At 27.4% G+C, this 23,059-nt stretch overlaps 5 protein-coding genes across 6 annotated transcripts; 2 read left to right on the forward strand and 3 right to left on the reverse strand.

Annotated features, from left to right (window-relative positions):
- Nucleotides 1–25: 25 nt before the first annotated feature.
- Nucleotides 26–11,337, reverse strand: LOC100647293. The gene is made up of 14 exons (XM_012308685.3): nt 11,014–11,337; nt 10,732–10,916; nt 10,426–10,591; nt 9,732–10,334; nt 8,319–9,659; nt 6,847–6,993; nt 5,940–6,767; nt 5,334–5,864; nt 4,059–5,255; nt 3,471–3,980; nt 3,014–3,378; nt 1,341–2,932; nt 1,012–1,265; nt 26–936 (listed from the first exon to the last, which is right to left on the reverse strand). The coding sequence occupies exons 2-14, from the start codon at nt 10,896–10,898 to the stop codon at nt 769–771; spliced, it is 7,869 nt and encodes a 2,622-aa protein (XP_012164075.2). The 5' UTR covers nt 10,899–10,916; nt 11,014–11,337; the 3' UTR covers nt 26–768.
- Nucleotides 11,338–11,444: 107 nt separating this feature from the next.
- Nucleotides 11,445–13,899, forward strand: LOC100646944. Its single transcript, XM_048405821.1, has 6 exons — nt 11,445–11,608; nt 11,742–11,842; nt 11,911–12,664; nt 12,734–13,368; nt 13,451–13,553; nt 13,626–13,899. Exons 2-6 carry the CDS (start codon nt 11,752–11,754, stop codon nt 13,834–13,836), a joined length of 1,794 nt encoding a protein of 597 aa, XP_048261778.1. The 5' UTR covers nt 11,445–11,608; nt 11,742–11,751; the 3' UTR covers nt 13,837–13,899.
- A 1,150-nt stretch (nt 13,900–15,049) lies between these two features.
- On the reverse strand, nt 15,050–16,673 carry LOC100647180 (3'-5' ssDNA/RNA exonuclease TatD). Its single transcript, XM_003395565.4, has 2 exons — nt 16,537–16,673; nt 15,050–16,265 (listed from the first exon to the last, which is right to left on the reverse strand). Exon 2 carries the CDS (start codon nt 16,240–16,242, stop codon nt 15,307–15,309), a length of 936 nt encoding a protein of 311 aa, XP_003395613.1. The 5' UTR covers nt 16,243–16,265; nt 16,537–16,673; the 3' UTR covers nt 15,050–15,306.
- A 398-nt stretch (nt 16,674–17,071) lies between these two features.
- On the forward strand, nt 17,072–18,975 carry LOC100647060 (N-alpha-acetyltransferase 40). Of its 2 annotated transcripts, XM_012308681.3 has the most exons (5): nt 17,072–17,205; nt 17,399–17,781; nt 17,864–18,022; nt 18,626–18,684; nt 18,769–18,975. In XM_012308681.3, exons 1-5 carry the CDS (start codon nt 17,200–17,202, stop codon nt 18,780–18,782), a joined length of 621 nt encoding a protein of 206 aa, XP_012164071.1. In that variant the 5' UTR covers nt 17,072–17,199; the 3' UTR covers nt 18,783–18,975. The 2 variants fall into 2 exon arrangements, with proteins under 2 accessions (XP_012164071.1, XP_003395612.1); XM_003395564.4 differs by having other exon boundaries at nt 18,626–18,975.
- LOC100646824 (alpha-mannosidase 2) lies at nt 18,608–22,967 on the reverse strand. Its single transcript, XM_003395562.4, has 7 exons — nt 22,505–22,967; nt 21,072–22,426; nt 20,667–21,005; nt 20,262–20,570; nt 19,656–20,187; nt 19,431–19,583; nt 18,608–19,351 (listed from the first exon to the last, which is right to left on the reverse strand). Exons 1-7 carry the CDS (start codon nt 22,631–22,633, stop codon nt 18,764–18,766), a joined length of 3,405 nt encoding a protein of 1,134 aa, XP_003395610.1. The 5' UTR covers nt 22,634–22,967; the 3' UTR covers nt 18,608–18,763.
- Between the last annotated feature and the right edge of the window lie 92 nt (nt 22,968–23,059).

The following is a 23,059-nucleotide window of genomic DNA, read 5'->3' on the forward strand; positions in this document are numbered from 1 at the left end:
AATATATGATTAAAATACAGTACAATACAGTTTGATATTTATATTTGATGTACATTTTGGTATAGTGCATAGTGAATGCATTATTATATATAAATTGAAATATTTTTAATATTTTGTAATAGGTTTATAATAGTTTATACTATAGAATTTGAGATTCATATATACATTCCATAATTGTTTTGAAATATCTATTTTCTGAACATACTTTTTCTTTTCTTTATTTACAAGCATATAATTTTTTTATAATGATATACAAATGTAATATTTATAAATAATAAAATGAATTTATAAAAATATATGAAAAAAACTATAAAAAGTATTATTTTGGAAGTGTATAATATTTTATCCTTATAATAAGAGATGTCAATTTGTCAAATATTATTTATTATTAGTAATGTATTTAATAATAACTTCTTTTAACTTTATTATTATATTCTCTTTTACGATTATATTATACATTTACTTAATATAATCATGATTAAGTTATTGAAAATTAAATACATATATCTTATGTTTTAATTGCAAAATAAAAAATGAAAAGATCATTCAAAATATAAATGTTTTTGTATATTATTTTAAAAACATTTATGTAGTACTTAGAATCTCAACTTTTGTATTTAATACTTAGACATAATCATTTAAAAGGATTTATAAAAGTTTTATTTTTTAAATATTTAATAGGAAAGGTACATAAAATATCTTATTTTAATAAAAAAACGAAATGGAGAAATATTGCACCTTTACTCGCTCTTATAGATTACCCTAAAATTATAATTTTGGTTCTTGCTGGAGCCATTTTATACATATTGCTTTAATAGCATTTCGACCAAGCCTATCGGATTCCTTCAAAATTTTTCTTATATCTTGTGCTCTTGAATGTTTCACAGCTAATAGGTAGGCTGCTTTTAATTGCTTGCATTCAATATATGCATTTATCTGAAAACAGAAGGATGAAAAAACTTTGTTGCAAATGATCGGAAATCCATTTGTGTATGCAATTTTTCGTCTTACTTTAAGTTCTATGTCAGTTATTAATTTAATAAGATTATAAATATCATTTTTTAAAAGTGAGTTAGTTTCACCATGTTGATGAGTTAATAACAACTTCACACAGTGAGTCAGTACATAATCTGATATAATATATGAATTTGCAATCCCAGACGTATGGCAACATTTAATTAATTGTTCTATTGCGGAAATATTGTTCTTCATTCCCAAAATGTGTCCAGTTAGAGAATACACTTTCTGCTGTGGTAAATTGTAATCTAAAATAATAGTATCATTTAGATAAGAAAGTAAAGTTGCAAAGTATTTAGACTATATATAAATCAAAAAGAGACCTTGGATTATTCTAAATGCTATGCCAAATCCTTCTTCAATATTCCGTCCACAAAGAATGGCTAAAACAGCCAAGTCAATCTTTTGTTGTTGATCACCAAATAATGTTGGAATTTCTAGATTAGAAGAATTATTAGAATCTTTTTTTGGAAACACGCTTAAAAAGTGAATAGGAGCTCTTCCCTCTTTTTCACAATTTGCTAGAAACTTTGTAATTTCCATTTGTCTGGAAATTGAATTTATATGTTTATCTATTTCTGATGGTTCCATTTCCATTGTTAGAATTCCTTGATTGCTATGCATGGAGCTCGTACTTCGTTTTCTTTTACGACTTAAAATTTCAATTTGCAACTCAGATTCCAAATGTTTTTGGGCGTCGAATAAGAAATTAATTTTAGCATTTAAATCTGAATAGTTGCTTACATCGTTAAGATAAAAGCGGATACAAGTCATTGCAGCACGTATAAAATCTTTCATAAAAAGTTGCAAATGATATAAAATATTCAAGTATTGCCTTTTTTCTAAACTATGACAAATATATATTAAATATTTCTTCCAAATTAATAAATTTGAATCCTTGTTCATCATTGCTTCATGAAGTTTGTCAATACTTCCATTTCTTAAACAATATAAGTAAATTGCATTGAAAAATAAATCGGGTTCCAAATTGTTTTCTAAAGTAAAAATGAGACATTTATCAAATTCCTCGTGTTTTAAAAAGAACTCTAAAATTGAATTATAACTTCCATAAGTTAATAAATAATAAATGCTTTCATGATAACAAATATTTTGTACCGTTACAGATGTATTTTTAATATCAAGCTGTCTTTGATTAGCGATTTTAAAGCTTCCAAAATTATTTAGCATTTCTTGCGAGGTATTGAACTTGTATTGTTGAGGATGCTGTACATATTGCTTGTATATGCTTAAATTATCCAATATTTGTAGGATTTCTATAAGTAATGGCGGATCTTTTAATGGACGATTTTTTGAAAATTCTATCTTCTTTGTGCTTAATTCATCCACTTTAATTTCTTTGTTTTTATTAGTTTCATTTATTAGCTTCTGAGTTCCATCTTTGCTCAAAATTTCTGATTCTTCTGGATATGACAGAATTACCCAATCATCAAAATTCTCAGACTGTACTTTATCAAGACAGTGGAAAAATTTGTCCCGTGCTTGATTAAAATATCCCATTTTTAAACATGCTTTACCCCAAGTTGCCCAAACTCCTTGTGTATCTAAACATTCTAAACCTGCTTTAGTGCTTACATCTAAAGCAAGAGTCCACTGTTCTTTTTTAATTAAAAGATCTCTCAACTTTCTTAAGGTGTGATCATGTAGACTATCAGAAGGTATTAAATGTAAACAATCAAATTGAATAAGACTTGCAATAAGATCTACTTGTGATAGAAAACGATCACAATGAGCTAGTCCCGTATTAAGACCAAGCTTGGCACATTTAACTTTTGCAGCTACTAATAAGGAACGTATCATTTTAATAATAACTGTGTGATCAACTTCAGGATTTACTTTACCACCACTAACAGGTTGTAGAAGACGTTTCATTTCGTCACAACAATCTAATAGAAAACTATAAATATCCATTTTGTTACATATCCTTACAAGAAAGCCTTATGAAATAAATTAAGTAATATTTAAAAGTTATTATTACCTAGCATATGTTTGATGTTCGGAATGCAAATTCAGAATAGCTAAACATAAAGAAATGTTTGGAGCATATTCAAATGAAAATTCTTCTCTGATAGTATCATTGTGTTTCTGGTCTCTTGTTAATCGCCAATAATCAAATATTTCACTACTTGGAGTGGACTCTGTTCCTTGAAAAGTGTGCATTTGTAATGCGGTCTGCCGTTTACAATCGTTGCATACGCGAACAAGTACAGAGGGTGGATAACCAGATACTTGCATGCGATGTTGAGAACATGTTGCACAAATAACCCGGCCACATCTACGACAATGATGTCGTCTATTAAACATTGAAAATATAACATTTTTGCAGCAACTACATTTCCTGGCCTATTAAACAAAAAACATTTAGAACAATCTCAAATGTTACAAACTAATAAAGATAGTAATGTTAAAAAAGAAATGCATGCGATTTTAAATACCTTATCATTAGGTATCCATTCTTCTTTGGTAGGAACTACTATAGGCATAACAAACTCAATGTTTTCTACTTCTAAAGCAGAATGTTGTACATTTTTTGGCTTGTTTTCAATAGAATCACATTGTAGAGATACACGGCAATCCAATGACTTTCGAGCATAGAATCTTATAATTTTGTCAAAGCTACTTCTTGGGATATTCGTTTGATTTAATTTGTTTTGAATTCTACTTAATATCCTTTGAATACTTTCAAATTTACAATTCATCAGCAATTGTTCTAACATTAATAACGGTTCCTTGATAAGATGAATATATAATGGTCTCTCTTGAACATTTAACATACTTAAAATGTCAATTCCTAATAGAGTTCGTCTATATTTTATAGTTTCTGTTGCTTTACAATACTTTAATAAATAATTGCAAATAAATCTTAATGAATCAATAGACTCTAATTTTTTTAAGACAACCTTGCAAAGTTTAATTGACTGATCCAAAGGTAATGCCTGAAAAAACTAGAAAGAACAATATACTTTATTAAAAGCTGAAAATTATTATTTATAATATTAATTTTAGAGTATCTTCTAATATACCTTTAAAGTTTGTTTAAAATTTTGAGATTCATTTTTTAAAAAACCAATTAAAAAATCTTGTGTTACAGAAGGATGTATTTCTAAAGAAAATGCTTGACATTCCATCCATTCCAAACACAATTCAAATTTATCTGCATTGATTAGTGATTTGATAATTTGTAATGGGTCAACTTTTTCTGTACAATAAGCAATATTATACGAAATTTCGTTGGATTTAATTATACAATATGGAAGCATTTTATGAAAAATTAGCACTCTGTGCAAAATTTCGTTCAATTGTAACTTACAATGTATAGGTAATTTATAGTTATCTACATGATATACTGTATGAAGTAATGCATTTTCACAAATATTTATATGCCACTTGTTAACATTATACAATACTGTCTGGCTTAATATATATATATCTTTAATTTGATATAAATATTGCAATATCACCGTGTTGAATGTATCTTTTTCTTTCGAAATTATGTGACTGAGAATTTTATCTCGGAAACATTGCAATTCACTGCTTAAAGCAATATGAGTTGGTAAAGCATTTATAAGTCTCAAACAAGCATCCAATTCACCTTCCTTTAACATAAGTTCAAAATGAGACCACAATTTTTGTATTGATATCGCCTCGGATATGGCTGCAAGAGTTTGATTATTTTCAAATAATAATTTCAATTCCTTCGTCCAATATGACGTTAAAAGATTTTCAAGACATGCAATGCGTTTCAAGTTATCACAACTGTTTCTTAAAATAGTAGGATTTTCATTATTTATCCTTTGTAAAAGATACGAAACGACCCAATATTGGCCTTCTAAGTATTGTAATAAACTTGGTCTTATATTATGATTTTTCCAGGTAGTGTTATACTGATTAATCTGTTTATGATTATATGAATTAGAATAATTTGAATATTTCAATATTACATTGTATGAGTAGGAAAGTGGCATATACTGTATAACTATATCTTCATTAAAAGATTTAAAATAATCATTTATTGAAAAGAATTTGTTACTGTTATTACTTATCTGTAAATCATTTTTCGAATTCTGAGAAATGAAAGCTTGATATTGTTCTACAATTTTTGGAAGTAACATTATCTTTTGTTTTTCTATACTTTGAGTAGACTTCTCACATGAGTAATAATTTAGATATTCATGAAAAGCATTAGATAAATCTTCATCCAATGAGTCTGGGTTATAGACCTAAAAATATAAACATTAATAAAAAATTGTATAAACATATAAGTATTTTTAATAAGTCATACAGAAAAAATAGCTTACTTGTATACGAGGTGACCCTAAAAATTCATTTGCCATTACAAAAATTACCCTTGGATCATGGGTAATGTCCAAATCTTGCCAAGCTGGTTCATTAAGTTCTTCAACTTGTATAAAAAATTTATTATCTAACATTATGTTATTTAATAATTTTGATCTAAGTGCAGCAATTGTTACTAAACCCAAATCACCAATTAAATAACCAACTGACATTAATGAAATTGCATGCTGTAAGTTGTTAAAAGGAGGACGATTTCCCCAAATAGTTAAAGCAGTATGTAGAAACATCAGATTCCATGTATTCAAAAGAAATGCTAATGTTTCATTACCCACAGATAATTCGCTCAAATCTAAACTTGCAAGACGAGACGTTTTCTTTAGTACAGTTTGAATTTCAGAGTAGTTTAAAATAGTTTTACAAACATCAGGATCCAGACGGGATTGATTCACGTTTAAATTATGCAAAATTTGCAACAATTCTGTTAATATCTCTGAAACACATTGATTTGGTCTTTGAAGCTTGTAATTTAAATCCTATAAATTAAGATATTATTATTATTTGGTTATTTAAATTTGTTATACAATTCTCTGAAAATTTTTTATACACACCGACTTAGATGAAGCTTTGTTCAAAACAATACATCCATTTTCCTTACTAATAATAGTATAACTTGTATCTTCTCGATAAGAAAGTTTAGGGCAAGTATTTGTAAGGATACTATACGACAAATTAACTTGTAAATCACGTGCAATAGCTTCAAGTTTTTGTGGCTCAATTTTAAGTTCAAATATTTGGTAACCAAAATAATAATGTAATGGAATCTTTAATAAATCAGAAACTGTAGACATTGTATGTTCAGTTGGAATAATTGAATGTAAAAGTTGTAAGTGAGAGCACATATTTTGCATATATTTCCGAGATCCGCAAGCAACTGTTACTACTTTGCTAAGTATTTTTAAACCAGGCAAATAATTACTATCTTTTAATATTTGATTAATTGTATCTTTATCAGTCTGCGATTCTTTAAATTCATGATGATTAATCATAATATCAGTCCAAAAGTTTTCCTTTTCTTTACATTCCTTTATGCATAATGGAATTCTTGCATCACAGAGTATATCTTCTACAGAAGCCACATCTTTCTTTTCATATAACAATTGACAAAATTTATGAAAGAAGTATACATATTCAGTATTATCGAATGTTTTACACAATTTTAAGTATTTCACTGCAATTTCACAAAGATTCTGTGAAATTGGGTAAGTTTGACTCATTGTTAAAGCCAAATCTAAAGCGCATATTGCTAATATTTCATTATTGGTGAGAATTTCCATAGATAATAATCGCAAATTCATTTCTTGAGATACCAAAAAAGTTTCAAATTGACTAGTTTGTCTAGAGGATTTTATACCCTCTTGTGTAACTAGCCTTATATTCTACAAAAATATTATTGTAAGATTAATTACTATTAATTATTATTCTTATAGATTATATTAATTAATTATTACTGTGTACCTCTAGTGTAGAAAATTGTGAGTTCTCTGGAGATTGATCATTATTTTTCAATGTATTTGCTTGTTTACATACATTTTCCTTAAGTGTACGTAATGCTTTGGAAAACTGCACTTCTCCAGTTAGCTGGGTATTTTTCATATTGCATGTCTTAAAAATCAGAACATATTAATATAGACATTAATTAAATATGTTATTTCAAAACGTATTTTCTATATGGTTGTTACTGAATGTTTCTGTTTTATCATTACCATTGCATAAAGTTGAGTATTAATACTTTATTTATTGCTATTGTTACAATCCATTTTACTAATCTTTTTATATGCAGATCAATTTACGAGATAAAAAAGTATTCGAGATTGCATCTGATAATAAAGATTACGATGAACAAAGTGCAAATGAAATGATACAGCCTAAAGAATTAAGAAATTTAAATCTTTATATAGAAGATGAAAATAGATACAGACCACTACATTCATATGTAGACAGTTATAACAAACATGAAACCATAAATAAAATACAGCATACAAATATACATTATCATTTAAAATCAAAAATATGGGAGAACTCTAATATAGGGGAAGATGATGCACCATTTATTGCTGGTTTTAAGGAAAATCTTGATAAAGTAATTACTACTAGTTTATCATTAGATAATTATAAAAATGTAGCTTTATTAATATTTACTTTCAGATTATAAAAGACAGGCATTCAAAATTTGCAAAATAATTCTTCTTTTTCAAAGATAACTAATGTTGCTGCTAATATCAATAAGAATAAAAGATCAATTTCTGCAAACATATTTGAAGAAGATCTTAGATATGCTGATAGTACAGAACCAGGAGAAGAAGCCTATGACTATGATCAGTTCAAAAAAGAATATGAAGGGCAAATTGAAAAATATATAAATTCTAACGAAACTTTGAACTTTACTGATGAGGGAAAACTAGAAGAACATCCTAAAGAGATATTACAAAAATTAGTTGATTTCAAAAATTGTACAAACCTAACTGGAACATTTCATATTAAACCACTAAATTGTTTAATGTACAATTATGAACAACAAAAAGATAAACGTATTGTTAAGAGAACGTTACACAAAATAGTTCTAACTATTAAAGTTTGGTTTTTGATTTATGTATGTGTTGCAGTTCCTTGTTGGTGCCATAGAGGTAAATTATATTATTAAAGATTTCATAAAATAAGAATAGCTTTAAATACATGCCAATGCATTGATCTATAGGATGGTGTTGTTGGTGTTTCCATTTTAAATTTTGTTTTCCAAAAAAAAGAATATTATTTGCAAAGCAATATTATGCAAGTAATCCTCCTGGTATATTCAGACAAATTCAAAGAAAAGAAGAAGAAGAAAAAGGACCGACTAAATACGAGCCTACTGAGTTTGAAGAAGACATGTATAAAAAATTAGAAAGTGCAATAAAAAACATATAAATAAATTATATTAATAAAGTTACCTCTATGATATCTTGTGCTTTTGCATAATCATTTTTCCATAAACATCTAATAATTAAGCTTTCTTTTGTTGCTAACATAAAGTTCACAAATAATGGTTTATGGATGATGTCTTTAGTTGTTATATCATCTGTTGTTAATACTAAACTATTAGAACGTTTTCGCCATTTAGTATTATGTACTAGTTCTGATTCAGAACTATTACTAGATCTTGTCTCTGTTCCATCAGAAATATTACTTTCTTGATAAAAAAATATCTTTTCTTTGGAACAATCGGAAGGTAACTTTCCACTTAATAAAGATTTAGGTATAAATTTAGATAAGTAACTTTTATTTTCATATTTCATATTAATATTTTTAGCAAATTCCGAAGTTGTATAAAGTTCAAATCTCCATTTAGCATTTGTTATTGCTGCATTGATAGAAGCAATATTGTTTTGAATTTGTTCTTTTTCTTCTACAGATTCTTCTGTGCATGCAGTTTCTGTTATTGAGATAATATCCTCTAAGTGGAATAATATATCTCTCACAGCATATTTGTTACAAATAAAACCTTCTAGATGTTGTTTCATCCACTTACTTTCGAATTTTAATTGCTCATGGGATTTATTTATATAGCTTTTGTCATAATTTTTTTGTGTATGACCAAAGTCTTCATATCGCAAAAAAAGTAAACAAAATATATTTTCTATTACTTGTATTCGTAGATTAAGCGGAAATAACATTTTTATATAATGATTCATATCAAAAAAGTACTTTGATATAATAGATTGATTTGCATCATAACTATTACACAATAAGATACCTTTCAAAGCACTTAAAATGCTACAATATGCTATGAAAACATTTTCAGATTCACAAACATCTTTTAATAAATTTTTTACTTTTTCATAGTTTTGTTCATATATATCTGTTGTCATCTTTAATACTAAAAGACTATCAAAATGTTGTAAAAGAGTGAATATCTGCTGTATAGAAAGCTTTTGCTGAAAGTCAGTTGTCTCTGTTATCTCATCATGATATATGTTATCTGTTTTAATATCTTCTCTTCTGCAGTTTAGGATATATTTCAAAATTTTTACATTTTTCCACAGTACATTTTGTAATTCATTCAATGTGGGATCACATAATACATCAAAATTACATTTAGGTATTAAAAATTCAATTGAATTACATATGAAATCATAATCTTTCTTAGCATTATTTAAAAATATTTCTTCTTGCGAATACTCATGCAAAACTTTAAATAACAAAACTGGCCAAAATGCTTTTAATAATGTACAGGATAGTATTAATGAAACATCATTATATCGTCCATTTATCATTAAAGTATAACACATGTCCTAAAAAAATATTAATATTACATACAAATATTTTATAATATCTTATATAGCAATTTATATCCTGTTACTTACCAAAATGTCTATGATCCAATGTAATTTATTATTACTTATTCTTTCTATAAGATTATTCTTATTTAGAATAGGGGCAGAAGCAGAAGAAAAATGAAACAATATTTTCTGAATTTTCAATACATGATTCAAATTGTTATTAGGTTTGGAATGCATATAAAATTCACTGAGAAAAGTACACCATTTTTTTAAAAAGTGATGATCTGTTCTTGAATACAATGCAAATTCAATATCTTGAATATTTTTAGTTTTCAACATAATAGGAAAAAGCCATTTTGATAATGTAGGATCATTAAATTCAACAATATTCATTTTTGAAATAATACATAATATACATCCAAAATAATTGTCATTGTCTGATTTCTGTTTAGATAATTCAAATTCCATCAATTCTTTTATCAGCAAAAAATAAAAATTTTGTAAATTATAAATAATATTAACTGATGACTTAGGATAAATTAACAATAATTCGTTAAGAATCCAACATGTAATAAATGGATTATCACGAACATTTTGTTTCAAAAGTATAAAATATCCACTCTGTATTTTCTCAAAATCTTCTGAACTTCTTTGTTCTAAACTATTTTTATAGAATGCTAATAATTCCTGTAAAATGCATAATATAAAATAAATTATGAATATAATTGAAATAAAATATATAAATAAATTTGTATAAATTATTTTAATTTTAAAATACCTGTTGTAAATATATTGTCAAATTTTTGTACAATTGCAAAGCATATATCATTTGAACATAACTTTGTGGTTTTTCTACATATTTAATATCTAAAGCTATATTGTTAAGAAGTTTATGCAATAATATATAAGTTATCCATTGATATTGATTTTCATTTTGAGAATGACTGTAAAAGTATATGATACAAAGTTATTATTTATTTTAAATGGTTTAAGAAGATATTATAGATAGTTTTACATATATACATATATTGTATATGATAAATGAAACATTTTTAATATATAAAATTTCATTATATATACTTACATTAAATTTGTAATCAGAGTTTTTGATTCTACAAAATCTTCAATATCATTGTTACATTGTGAAAAAAAAAATTTGTTATTATTTCTCCGGTAAATAATAAGAGACGTATACCATAATTTTGATAAAATGTATTTATTTATCTCCAATGTCCTTATTTCTCTTGACATGTTTTTAAAATTTACTTACTATAAAAAATAAGCACAGTGCACAAAGTATTTCAGTTATACATCACATATTGACAATACAATTAAACTTTACTTTAAAGGCTCAAAAATTACTGACTTTTCTTTTGCAAGCTTATAATTTTTGATGTATAGAATCCCAAAAAACAAGTTTTACAGCGAGGACTCCAATAATCCAAAGGTTATGATTAAGTTGTCAAACTGAGCATTTTTAAGGTATTTTACGTATTATTTGACGCCATATTGCTCCTATCCATCATCTAATTGGTCCGCACCAATCATATAAATAAACAATATATGACATTATATTATATAATTTATATTAAATAAACATTATATGACTGTCCACACATATGAGCATTGAACTGAATTTCACCGAAAATTAGTTTGTACGAGGCTGAATCATGATCATATAAACAGGTATCGACACTTACTAGAGAAAACCGTTCAAAAATTGAATCGTGAAAAATCAACATGGAAGACAAGGGGTTCTCATTTTACGTATGCATGACATGCTAGAATGCTTAGACAAATAAGATACAATTACAGATACTGTACTCATCTCCGTCTGTTAGGCAAAAATGCAGACCTTTAAAGAATGTTGACCTTTCATGTTGATTTTTCACAACTAGACTATTCAATTTTTAATATGATCGTGGACTAGATACAACTCAATCTACGAGCGGATTTTCCTGGCAAGTGTCGCGAGCTGTTTATAAGATCGTGCTTCAGATTATATGATTTATGCTACACTTGTATGTTTTTACGATACTTTAAATTAATGGTTAATATTCTTTTTTGGGTGATTTTCTTATAATGAATAAAAAGAGTATATACAATGAATAAGATTATTAGAACATTAGTGAAAGATCCAATGATACTCCATAAATGGACTATTTTATCAAATTTTAGTACAATATCAAGCCACGGTAATGAAGTTTTTAGTCTTCTTTTTACAATCTTTATATATCATGTATACATATCATATGTTTTATAGATGTTTCAGTTGTTGAAAAATTAGTGACAAATAATGAGATATTGAACAATGAGAACACTATGGAATATATTGAAGAAAATGTTAAAAATATGGATGCAAAAACTGCTGTTAGAACTATAAATATTTTATATCAAAAGTTCAATAGAAATAAAAGATTAGATCAGATGGACTTCACAAATTCCAAAGGATTTGAAAATATTTGTAAAGTGATATTGAAAGATGTTAGATCTTTAAGCAGATATGATACTATAAACATTTTACGATGTTTACTATTTTTTAATGTTTCGGCTAACAGTCTATTAATTCAAACATTGCTTCAAATGATACGTGTTTTCTTGAATGATTTCACAGTTGGACAGATAATGATTCTATATAGTATGTTATACAATATGGAAAAATCATTTCTGTCTGAATCTTTACTTCGTGCATTGCCTTATGCTTTAGAAGAGCAAGCTCAAATTGAACTTAATTCAGATAGTACTAATTTGTTTCAAGTCCTTAAATTCTGTTCTATGATAAATAATTTACCTACAAAAAGGCATATTCTTCAAATTTTACAGAAAAATACAAACAGAATAAATTTAGACAATGTAATACCAGTTTTTAATGCAATATATAGTTTACCAAAGTTGTGTCCATCTTCTACACGACTTCTGCATTATGTACAATATATGATATTGAATAATTGTAATAGATTTAATTTCAATGAAATCCAGCATTTACTTCATTGCATTTCTGAAAAAGTTCTAAATTCGTAAGTGTTATATAATTAAAATTACTTATATCGTACAAATATTTATATTATTTGTAATTCTTTTTCTAGAGAAAAGAAGTTCTATAATGAAGCATTAATAGATAAATTATGTTCTACTGTGTTAATTAGCAATACTACTTTCCAACAAAACTTAATCATCTTAAAGCATTTAAATAATATACGCTTTAGTAATATTCCTTTCTTAAATTGTCTAGTGGAAAAATGTCTTAAAAATACAAATATTTTAGAAAGATATTGTATCAATACATTTATCAAAGGCTTTATTATTGCTGATTATATACCACATAATTGGGAAACTATAGGCAGAAAATTACAAAATCATGCTATCGCTATAGATTGTTCAATACCTAACACAGTGTCTGCTGCTTTCCATTTAGTTTCACTAAATTTTTATTGTCCGGAATTAATAGAAAAGTCTTTCATATTATATAATTCTCTCTGTGAAAAAAATTCAGTTCCTTTTGTAAAAGATATTACATTATCCGTGTTAAAATTATATTGGTGTGTAAAACAGCTTTATCCTGAATATAATGGGTTTGTGCCAGATGAAAGCAAATTAAATGAAACTAAAATTGAACGTGACAGTAGTGAAATACCTTATTTAATACATAGTCTAAAAGAAGCTGTTGGAGGTACTGAATACATAAAAAGTGGTTTAAGAACTAAATTCGGCGAATTTGTTGGTAAACATATTTGTGAATATTCATAACCAAACATTAACTGTAATGATTTGCAGCTTCAAATCTTTGATTTTTATTATTTTAGATTATGTTGTTGTCATACAACCAGATGGCTCTTTTATGAATACTAATTATTATGATAATATTACATTTGTTGAAGAACTAGCATCACTAACAGAATGTAGCAAGTAAGAAATAATTTTGAAGTAATTTAATAATTATTCCATTGATCCAAAAATAATGTTTATTTAAATTTACAGAATTCTCTTTTTCGCTTTCCCAATAGAGGCATATTCTATTAATAAAGGAAATTTATTATCTACAGTGAAGATACAATTAAAAATAATAGAAACATTACCAGGTTTCCACTCCTTTGTTATAAACCCTTACCTCTGGGAGAAGTTCTCTGATAAAGAAAAGGTGTTACATCTTCAGAAAGTCATACAATTGAAACAATACAATTCAAAATGATAGTAATTCATAAATTGTTTATAAAAAATTATAAAAATAAACAAAATAATTTTTCATACTCCATGTATTATGGTATTTTTATTATAAAATTAAGATAAATATATTTGTTTTAATAATATATTTAACATATTTTAATATACAGGGTGAGGCACCTAAAACAGGCTGCTTGAATATCTCGGCTGTTATTAATGACAGAAAAAAGTATGTCTGACCAAACTTGCATGGTAGATCTTTGATAAGTAGTTTTTTTTAATTGAATGATGTCTTTTTTATATGCCATCCAGTAAAGTGTTTTAAGATGTGTACAATGACCAGACAAAATCAGAGTCATTTAAAATCAATTGCATGAGAAAATAATTTACTTTATGGGAACGGTTGAATAATTTACTTTATGTAATGGTAATTTATTAATATACCAGTACACTGTTACTTTAAATACTTAAAGTGGTGACCTTAACCATTAATACATGCTCTAAAACGTTGCGAGAAATCAATCACGGGATATCGAACTTCGTCCAGATTAATCGCGAATTTTTATTTAAGGGGAAAATTAAAGCAGCAAATGTACAGCAGCAAATATCAATAACCAGAAAAAGAATGTATTAACATGAGCATCGATGGTCAAGATCACTATTTTTAACATTTAAACTAGCAATGTACTGGTACAGTAAAACATCACCATTACGTAAAATAAATTATTTTCTCTTGCAATTGATCTTTAATTACTTCAAATTATAGTGCGCCATCATTGTGCGCGTCTTAAAACACTCTACTAGATGGCACGTAAAAAAGCATATAGTTCCACTAAAAAAAACGGAATTGACCTTCATATGACCTCTACGGGTCTACCTATCAAAGAACTATTTACATCAAATTATGTGTCTCTCAACACCATGCAAGTTTGATGTGACATATTTTTTTCTATCATTAATAAAAGTAGACATATTCAAATGGCCTATTCAAAGATGTTAATATTATTAAAACTAGGACTTTCCAAAAGTTTAAAGAAATATTTACAATGAACTCTTCATTTATGTAACAATTTATTTATATGAAAATATTTATAACATCAACAATTAAAATGTATAATTTCAGAATTATATATTTCATAATATATTTCTACAAAATTTGTATTATAAATCAAATAATTTATATAGTACTAATTTTAATTTATTGATGAACTTTTGTATAGATGAATATTTTTGCATAGGAATAATGTAAATATAAGTAACATATATATCGAAGATAATAGTTATTAATGTATAAATAATGTATTTCATGACATGTTTCTCTCCTATAATTGTTGATAAGTTATACAAATGTAAGTTGGTATTGTTATTATGAAAGACATATTTTGATAAACACACAAGTAATGCTTTTAAACATAGACAATATATTGATAACAGAATAATTAAAATGTAAAATAGCACCCAGTAGCACCATTTACTGAATAAAAAACAATTATTAATATCACTGATTTAGACCAAATAATTTCAAAGCATTGAAAGCAGTAGCTAAGGCAACCTCTTCTGGAGCAATTTGCATAAATGCTGCTACCATTTCCACTATTGCTGGTAAGGCACATGGTTCGTTACGTTGAAAAGTACAGTAACGATGAAGAAATGTCATGGATCGTTCAGTTAGAGCATCTTTAACATGTACAGGTAATTTGCTGGCTCTAGTATTAGGATACATGAATGGAGCATCTGTTTCTACTAATATTCTGTCTAGAGGTGCAAGTCTTTTTTCCAATAGTTGTCTTATTCCACTATCAGATTTGTCTTTGCATAAATATCCTGTAATTCCTAGATAAAAACCATGGTCTAAATAAATTTGTGCTTCCTTTGCAGTTCCGATAAATGAATGGATTAAAACTGGTGGTAAACAATTTTTATAGTGATTCAAAACTTCTAGAACATCTGTCTGAGCACCTCTTTCATGTATTACAAGTGGCTTGGTTAATTGACATGCAAGTTCTACTTGTTTATGAAATACAGCACGTTGTGTTTCAGGATCAGAAAAATCACGACTATAATCTAAGCCACATTCTCCTACTGCTACACATTCAGGATTATTAGCTATGCTTTCAAGTTCTTGCAAAGTATCAGGATTTTCCCATGATTTTGCATCATGAGGGTGCACACCAGCAGTAGAATAAAGAGTACCAGGATATATCCTAGTTAATCTTAGTGCCTCTTTACTAGAACGAATACTTGCACCTGTTACCATAATCTTTTGTACCCCTGCATCCTTTGCTCTTTGAATTACGCTATCTAAATCTCTGCTATATTTTTTATTAGTAAGATTGGCACCAACATCAACTATGATATAATTCTCATAACATTGTGTCATAGCTGAGGAAATAGCTTTTTCCTCTGCATTTGATGCAGTAGTATTTTCAGCCATTCCTCAATATTTAACTGCAATATCTGAAATAAAAAATAATAATAATAATTATTGAAAATATATATTGTTCATTGTGAAAAATATATCAGTATAAACATAAAGAATTCAAAAAGGTGACAATATTTATCAAATTTTATTACATTTAGTTATTATTCAAATAATGATACAAAGAAAACAATGTATATATGATAGATGATTAAATTACTTAACCATAGCAATTTGATAAATAAATGAAATATATAATCATGAATTTATACTAAATATTATAATATAGATATTTTTTTAGATACTAACAACAAGATACAATATGCATTTGTTGCCAACCAGTTAAAATTGCTTTCAATTAATCTGAGATGTCAAAATTCGTATTCTTATAAATGATGTATATGATCATTTGAGATATATGACTATATATATGTATACATATAAAGATATTTTATCAATAAATTCGTAGTGCTTTCTTCTTGCTAAATATTTTTTGGAACTATTATAAAAGCATTACACATGCACGGCACTTGATCATATAATGATACACAATGTTATCTTGCACGCTATACCACACAACCGATTCTTTCAATAAGTTGATTTAATCAAACACATAGGCTTTTAGTACTGTCGAATCCTACAAGCTGTTACTGTAACAAAGCACTATATGTGTCAATCTTCCCAAGAGACTGTTCTATAATTCATTTTATTATATATATAATACTTATTAAATACAATATATTTAACTTTTTATAAAAAAGTAAAGACATCAATTCCCGTTAAAAGATCGTAATTTAAGATTTACTATTTATATAAATGATATATTATTTATATAGTACATTGAAATTATAGAATAATTCCAATACTTTCACCTTATATAAACTGAATTGGTTAATTTCATATCATAATTGTTACAAGAAAGAATATAGCCTAAAATCATATTACTCAATATACGCGGGAAATATAATTATCATGAAGGTAACTATCTTATGAAACATTTTTATTATTGTTTAACGATGTAAAGTAGTAAAATAATTTATTATTGGAATATTAATCTATCATAATAACACTCAATATAATATCTGTTTTACTTTCAATTTTATTTTAATCTTAAAAAACATTATATACGACATGTATACACAATTATTTATTAGGTTATTTTTTTTTACAGAAAAGGAAAACAAGACGTCAACTTCTGGCTGAAAAAGAAGCTATTGCTAAAAGCTTAGTTGATAAAGCAAACTCCGTGAAAAATCCCTTAGAGCCCTTAAATTTCTTTCATAAATATATGACAAAGGATAATCAAACTATTGAACTCTCTTGCATGAAAGCCATAGATGCACAACCTAAATGTATTCTTTGGATTTTTGATATTATGGAACGTAATATGAAATCTCTGTATGAACAAAGTGATTGGGGTTGGGATTCAGTCGCCAAACAAAAACAATTAACAGAGCCAACAGCTTGGTATTTAGTAGCAACTTCCGATGAGAAATTTGTAGGATTTTCCCATTTTCGTTTTGATATAGATTATAGGGAAGAAGTACTGTATTGGTATGTATATCTTATATTTTATTATAATTTACAGAAGATGACAAGTTTTATTTTATAATTTTTTTTTATAATTGGATTTCAGTTATGAAATGCAGTTGGAATCTACAATACGACGAAAAGGACTTGGCCATTTTATGATGTCTGCTCTTGAAGCTATGGCATCAGAAAACAAGATGCGTAAAGTAGTTCTGACTGTACTTAAACTTAACCCATCAGCTATGCAGTTTTTCTATTCCCTCGGGTAAGTAAGATATAATTTATAAATATATAGATATAATTTTATTGAGATATATAAATTAATAACTATACAACAAAAAATTAATATAAGGAAAATAGATATTTACACCATTAACTTTATTACAGAATTTTTAATACTTAGGATGTATATACATACAGATGTATAAAATTACATTTTCTAAAGTAATAGTACGACTAGCATGGAGATGTAATATTAAGATATTATTTTATAAGTAAAAACCCACATTTTATTTTTCAGTATAACTGCAAGAATATGTTTCTGTATTTTTGTATTCATATTTATAACAATATGAATAATAATAATAATGATAATGATAATCAATAATGATATCAATTAAATATCTACGACAATGAACAAAATTACAAAAAATGTTTTATATTTTTTTCTGTTGAATATTATAATTAAATATTTTTCTTGATAAAAAGTAGATCACAGTAAGAAAAAATATCTTATGTAAAATCTTATGTAAATATCTTATGTATGTATGAAAAATTTCATAACAATACGGAATTAAAAGCATATAAAAATAACAGTATCCACTAAATTGTAATTATAAATCATTTTTTCCAACTGATATTGTTACAGCTACAAGATGGATAAAACCAGTCCACCAGCATCTGATCAATTGGACTATATCATTTTGAGTAAGGCCGTTGATAGTGGAACAATGAGCAGAAATCTTAATTCTTTTCAATGAGTCTAAGTGATCATTAAATTTTACGTTTAAGATTGTGTCTTGTGAAATAAGATTGGTAATATTTGGTGTGGACATAAATTAACAATAGGCGATTTCAACGATGGTCCTACATTATGGAATGTAAGTGGAGCTTTACTAATAACCCAATCATCTATATAATTAAGAAACTTTGTTAAATCAACTTCTACGGATTCGGAAACATTAAAATAACGCAAATAAGAATTATCATTCCAACACATGTCTAAAGCTGCTTGATGTAAAACCATCCCAATACCTTTACCAGCTCCTTCTGGGATAGGAAATACTCGAAAGTTAACAACGCTTAGATCCGCAGGAAAATCGTAACGAAGTGGCGAGAAATACGCATTTAAATTAAAAGGTAAAGAATTATGCGGATGCATTGCAATTATAGGATGTAATAGTTCTTCCGATGCTAAATGGCCATATAATGAGAGTACACCTGATGGGTGATTTGTTGGTGGTGTCGAAGATATACAAAAAGACTTCTTTTTTTCAAGAACAAACGTGAATATATGATTTGTTAACAAGTTATCAGTTATACCTTGTCCAAGTCCTCTGTTATCATCTTGAAGTAATCGTCTATCTTGCATAATCTGCATAAAAATATTATATATGTACAGTGCGTATATATTATATATTCTTACACGAGTGAACGATATATTAGATACATACTTCAATTTGCCCAGGTGCCATAGAACTTACACCTAATGGTTGTGCTGTTACAACTGTTAGTCGAAGCTTCTTATCTTCTATGTATGTACTTGACGCCATTGGGTAATAGTTTCCTTGTGTAGGAAGCTTTGGAAATCTTTGACGCTTAATCATCTAAATAATAATAATCATCCTCTTAAACATATTTACTAGTGATGATGGAATATTTTAGATATTTTTACTTACATTAAGGCCATTTAGATCTGTATAGAATTGGTCTCCTGAAGCTATATCTGTACTTAGTCTCATAGCAAGTTCATAATTTTGCGTTTCTGATATGTTAATTTCATTATGAACACGTAAACCAAGTCCATCAGTACCAGGAGAGTTGTATAATATACAAGTATGACGTACATGTGCAAATTCTACAAATACTTTAGATACAATGGGTCCAGTTATTAAGTGTATAATACATTTATTGTCCATATATACTAAATCTGGTTCTGATTTATCAGGTAAGAATAAATAAGCTCCACTTTTATCTTTACCAGAACCTCTGGTACCATATTTAACAAATTCTAAATGAACAGGTACTGTTATGTTACTGACTCTTAAAGCTTTCAGAAGACCTGATTTTCCAAAAGATGCAGATAATTCTGGTCGTTGTGTAATTGAAAATTCTTGTGCATTTGGTATTACTTGAATTTGATTAAAACCTGGTATTTTTGGAAGGTTTATATCTGTATTAAAAACAGTTATGTTTGCAACATGCACTTCCCTGCATACAATAAATAGTAAAAGGTTGAATTGTAAAAATAAATATTTAATAATTTAAAAAATGAAATTACGTACGGTGGAAACGATGATTTCGACAAAGCGTGAATTACGTATGTTGTAATACCAAATCCAGGTACAGTAACCAAGAATGATAACTCATATCTAGCAACAGTTAATGCAGCTGGTCCAATCCAAATTGGAGAAATTTGACATTGTACTGGTTGACCCATACGATCGGTAACTTTAACAAACGGAGTGGATACGACCAATGTCTGTACTTTTGTTCTTTGTCTTGGAATAGAATTATAAAGAATAACCTTTTTTAAAGGATTTTCCTCCCTTAATATTAGAACATGTTTGTCTCCTACACTGGTATGGCGCAATCTAAAGCATTAAAACATGAGTTTTTTTACAATTATTATTTTATTTATTTTTGAAAATTATTACTTTTCATAAAATATTCATAAATTTTTCTCAAACCTAGATTCATCAAGTGAAATATATACAGCATCTACATTAACAGGAGATTCTTGTGGAGTTTTTAGTAAATGAACCACTGATTGTTGTAATACATGCGCAGAATTATTCAAGGCCATTATCATCTTCTTAGCATAATCTATAACAACTTCATCTCTGGCAGTTCCAGTAATACCATCATGATGTTGAAACAAAGAATGCCACATTCTTGCCTTGCTTAAACGTTGTGCAAGAGTACCTTCTACTAAATTGTCATTACCTTTAGTCCAAGCTGTAGTAGTTAATATTTCCGATGCCCTTAGTAAACTCAATAATACACGATCTAATCTTTTGTGAAAAGGCCTAAAATGTATTTTTAATAAACATGTTGTTGATAGTTTATTATGATTAATTTTAATTTGAGTGTACCTTGATGTATAATATCCACTCCAATAATGATCATCTCTGTCGGAATATGTGAAGAAATCGCCAGATAAAGTAGGAAATTCGTTTAAAGTGTGTTTTTCCCTGATCGCATCAAAGTAGTCGCTTAATGTTCCAAATTTAATTTGAACGTTCATTTGTGAGTTTTGATTCATATAATCAAAAAGTTTTTGATAATTATTAAACTGAGCATCCCACTCAGTAAAATGAGTATACCTAAAATCATCTCCTAATGGTACTAATACCACGTCAGTTTTAAAAAGCTGAGATTTTTTACGGTACTGATCCAGTAAGAGAGTAGCTCTTTCTGCAATATTTGATTTAGTTATGGCTCTTGGAGCTATTTTCCATGGACAACTTAGTCCAAAATTTTGTAGTCTATAAAAGTCAAATTGACAACATATTTTTGGATCTGGGCCACAAGTGTGTGGCACATCATAACTATAAAATGGCATTACATGTGTAAAGATTTCTGTTGATCCATCATTATCCCATAATTGTCTCCAACGAAATTCTAATTGTTTTCGTTTAGCTAATCTTTTTTTAACTGAATAATGAACTCTTTGTATCAGTACATTTTCCAATCCTGCCTTTTTCAACAGATATGGCATAGTTGGAGAAAGACCAAATGGATCAATAGCCCAACCTGAATTTGGTATATAATCTAAATTATATTTTAACCACTGATGACCCTCTGTAAGTTGTGTAAGCTGAGACATCCAATGAGAAACAGATTCATCTGGCATAACCCAACCTCCTGATACAATTTCTAATTGACCATCATGAATTAAACGTTTAACTAAATTATGAGTAATCTTAGACTGACTTTCCCACCAAAGTTGAAAGAATGATATCTCTGCCCAAATAAATTTACGTCTTCTGTCTTCTGCCAATTTTGTTACCATATTATTTAATATATTTTGTGTTTGAAAAGTATAATATTTCTCAAAGGTACTAAGCCAACCAGGATCATTATGAGAATGTGGAACAACAAATACTTTCAGCTTTCTATTTGGATGCCATTGTTTCTCATCATATGTGATATCCCATCCTTGTTTCCAAACTCCACCATCCACATTATCAAACTCTAATTGTCTATACATCTCTAACATTTGAATGTCAACTTCAGGAATTTTCTGTATGTTAAAATTGCATTTAAGTACTTTTCCTAAATGGGAAGAACTAGATGGCATAGGTTGATCAGGACGATTTATAGAATGGTCTATAGGTACAAAATGTTTTGCTTCAGCCACTTCCCTTAAAGCATTCATAACTTCATGATGCTTATTGAAATCTTTTTCTAACTTTGCTAATCTATTCTCAAAGTGTAGCCATTGATTCTGAGAATATAAAACAATAAGTTATTTTTATTTATTATATATAAATTATAATCTATGGATATTTATTGAATAACTTACATCATTAACAGAAAGTTTAGACCCTTGTCCAGGTGGAAAAAGTGTTAAATCCATTATTAAATATATCATAACACAGCAGGCAAGAATTAAGCCTGCACTGATGATAGCTAATGTTTTCCTAGTCCTCATTTTGACACATTTATTTATTTAAATATACCGTTGTTCTCAGATGAACTAAGCTATCAATAACATTTAAAGATTAAATCTTCCTGATTTCGAAAAGAAATATAACTTTTTTTAGTACAAAAACTGGATCTTAACCTTATATGTATGTTTATTTCAAAAATTACATATTTATTTTATTTCATTAAGAAACTAGATATATTTATTTAAAAAGAAAAAATTGAAGAAATATAAAATTCTGTTCATTCATATAAAATAACACATCGACATTACATTAACTATTAATATTACATTTCTTCAAGATTACACTGTATGGTCTGTATGTGACCTCTTGCAACTACCACTGTGGCCATATGTCTGTATGTAGTCAAGTATACACATATGAAAAAAGGTTAGACCATATACGGTCTAAGGCTTAAGATAAAGTATAAA

This window comes from Bombus terrestris, chromosome 5, assembly GCF_910591885.1.
Source record: "Bombus terrestris chromosome 5, iyBomTerr1.2, whole genome shotgun sequence".
NCBI lineage: Eukaryota > Metazoa > Arthropoda > Insecta > Hymenoptera > Apidae > Bombus > Bombus terrestris.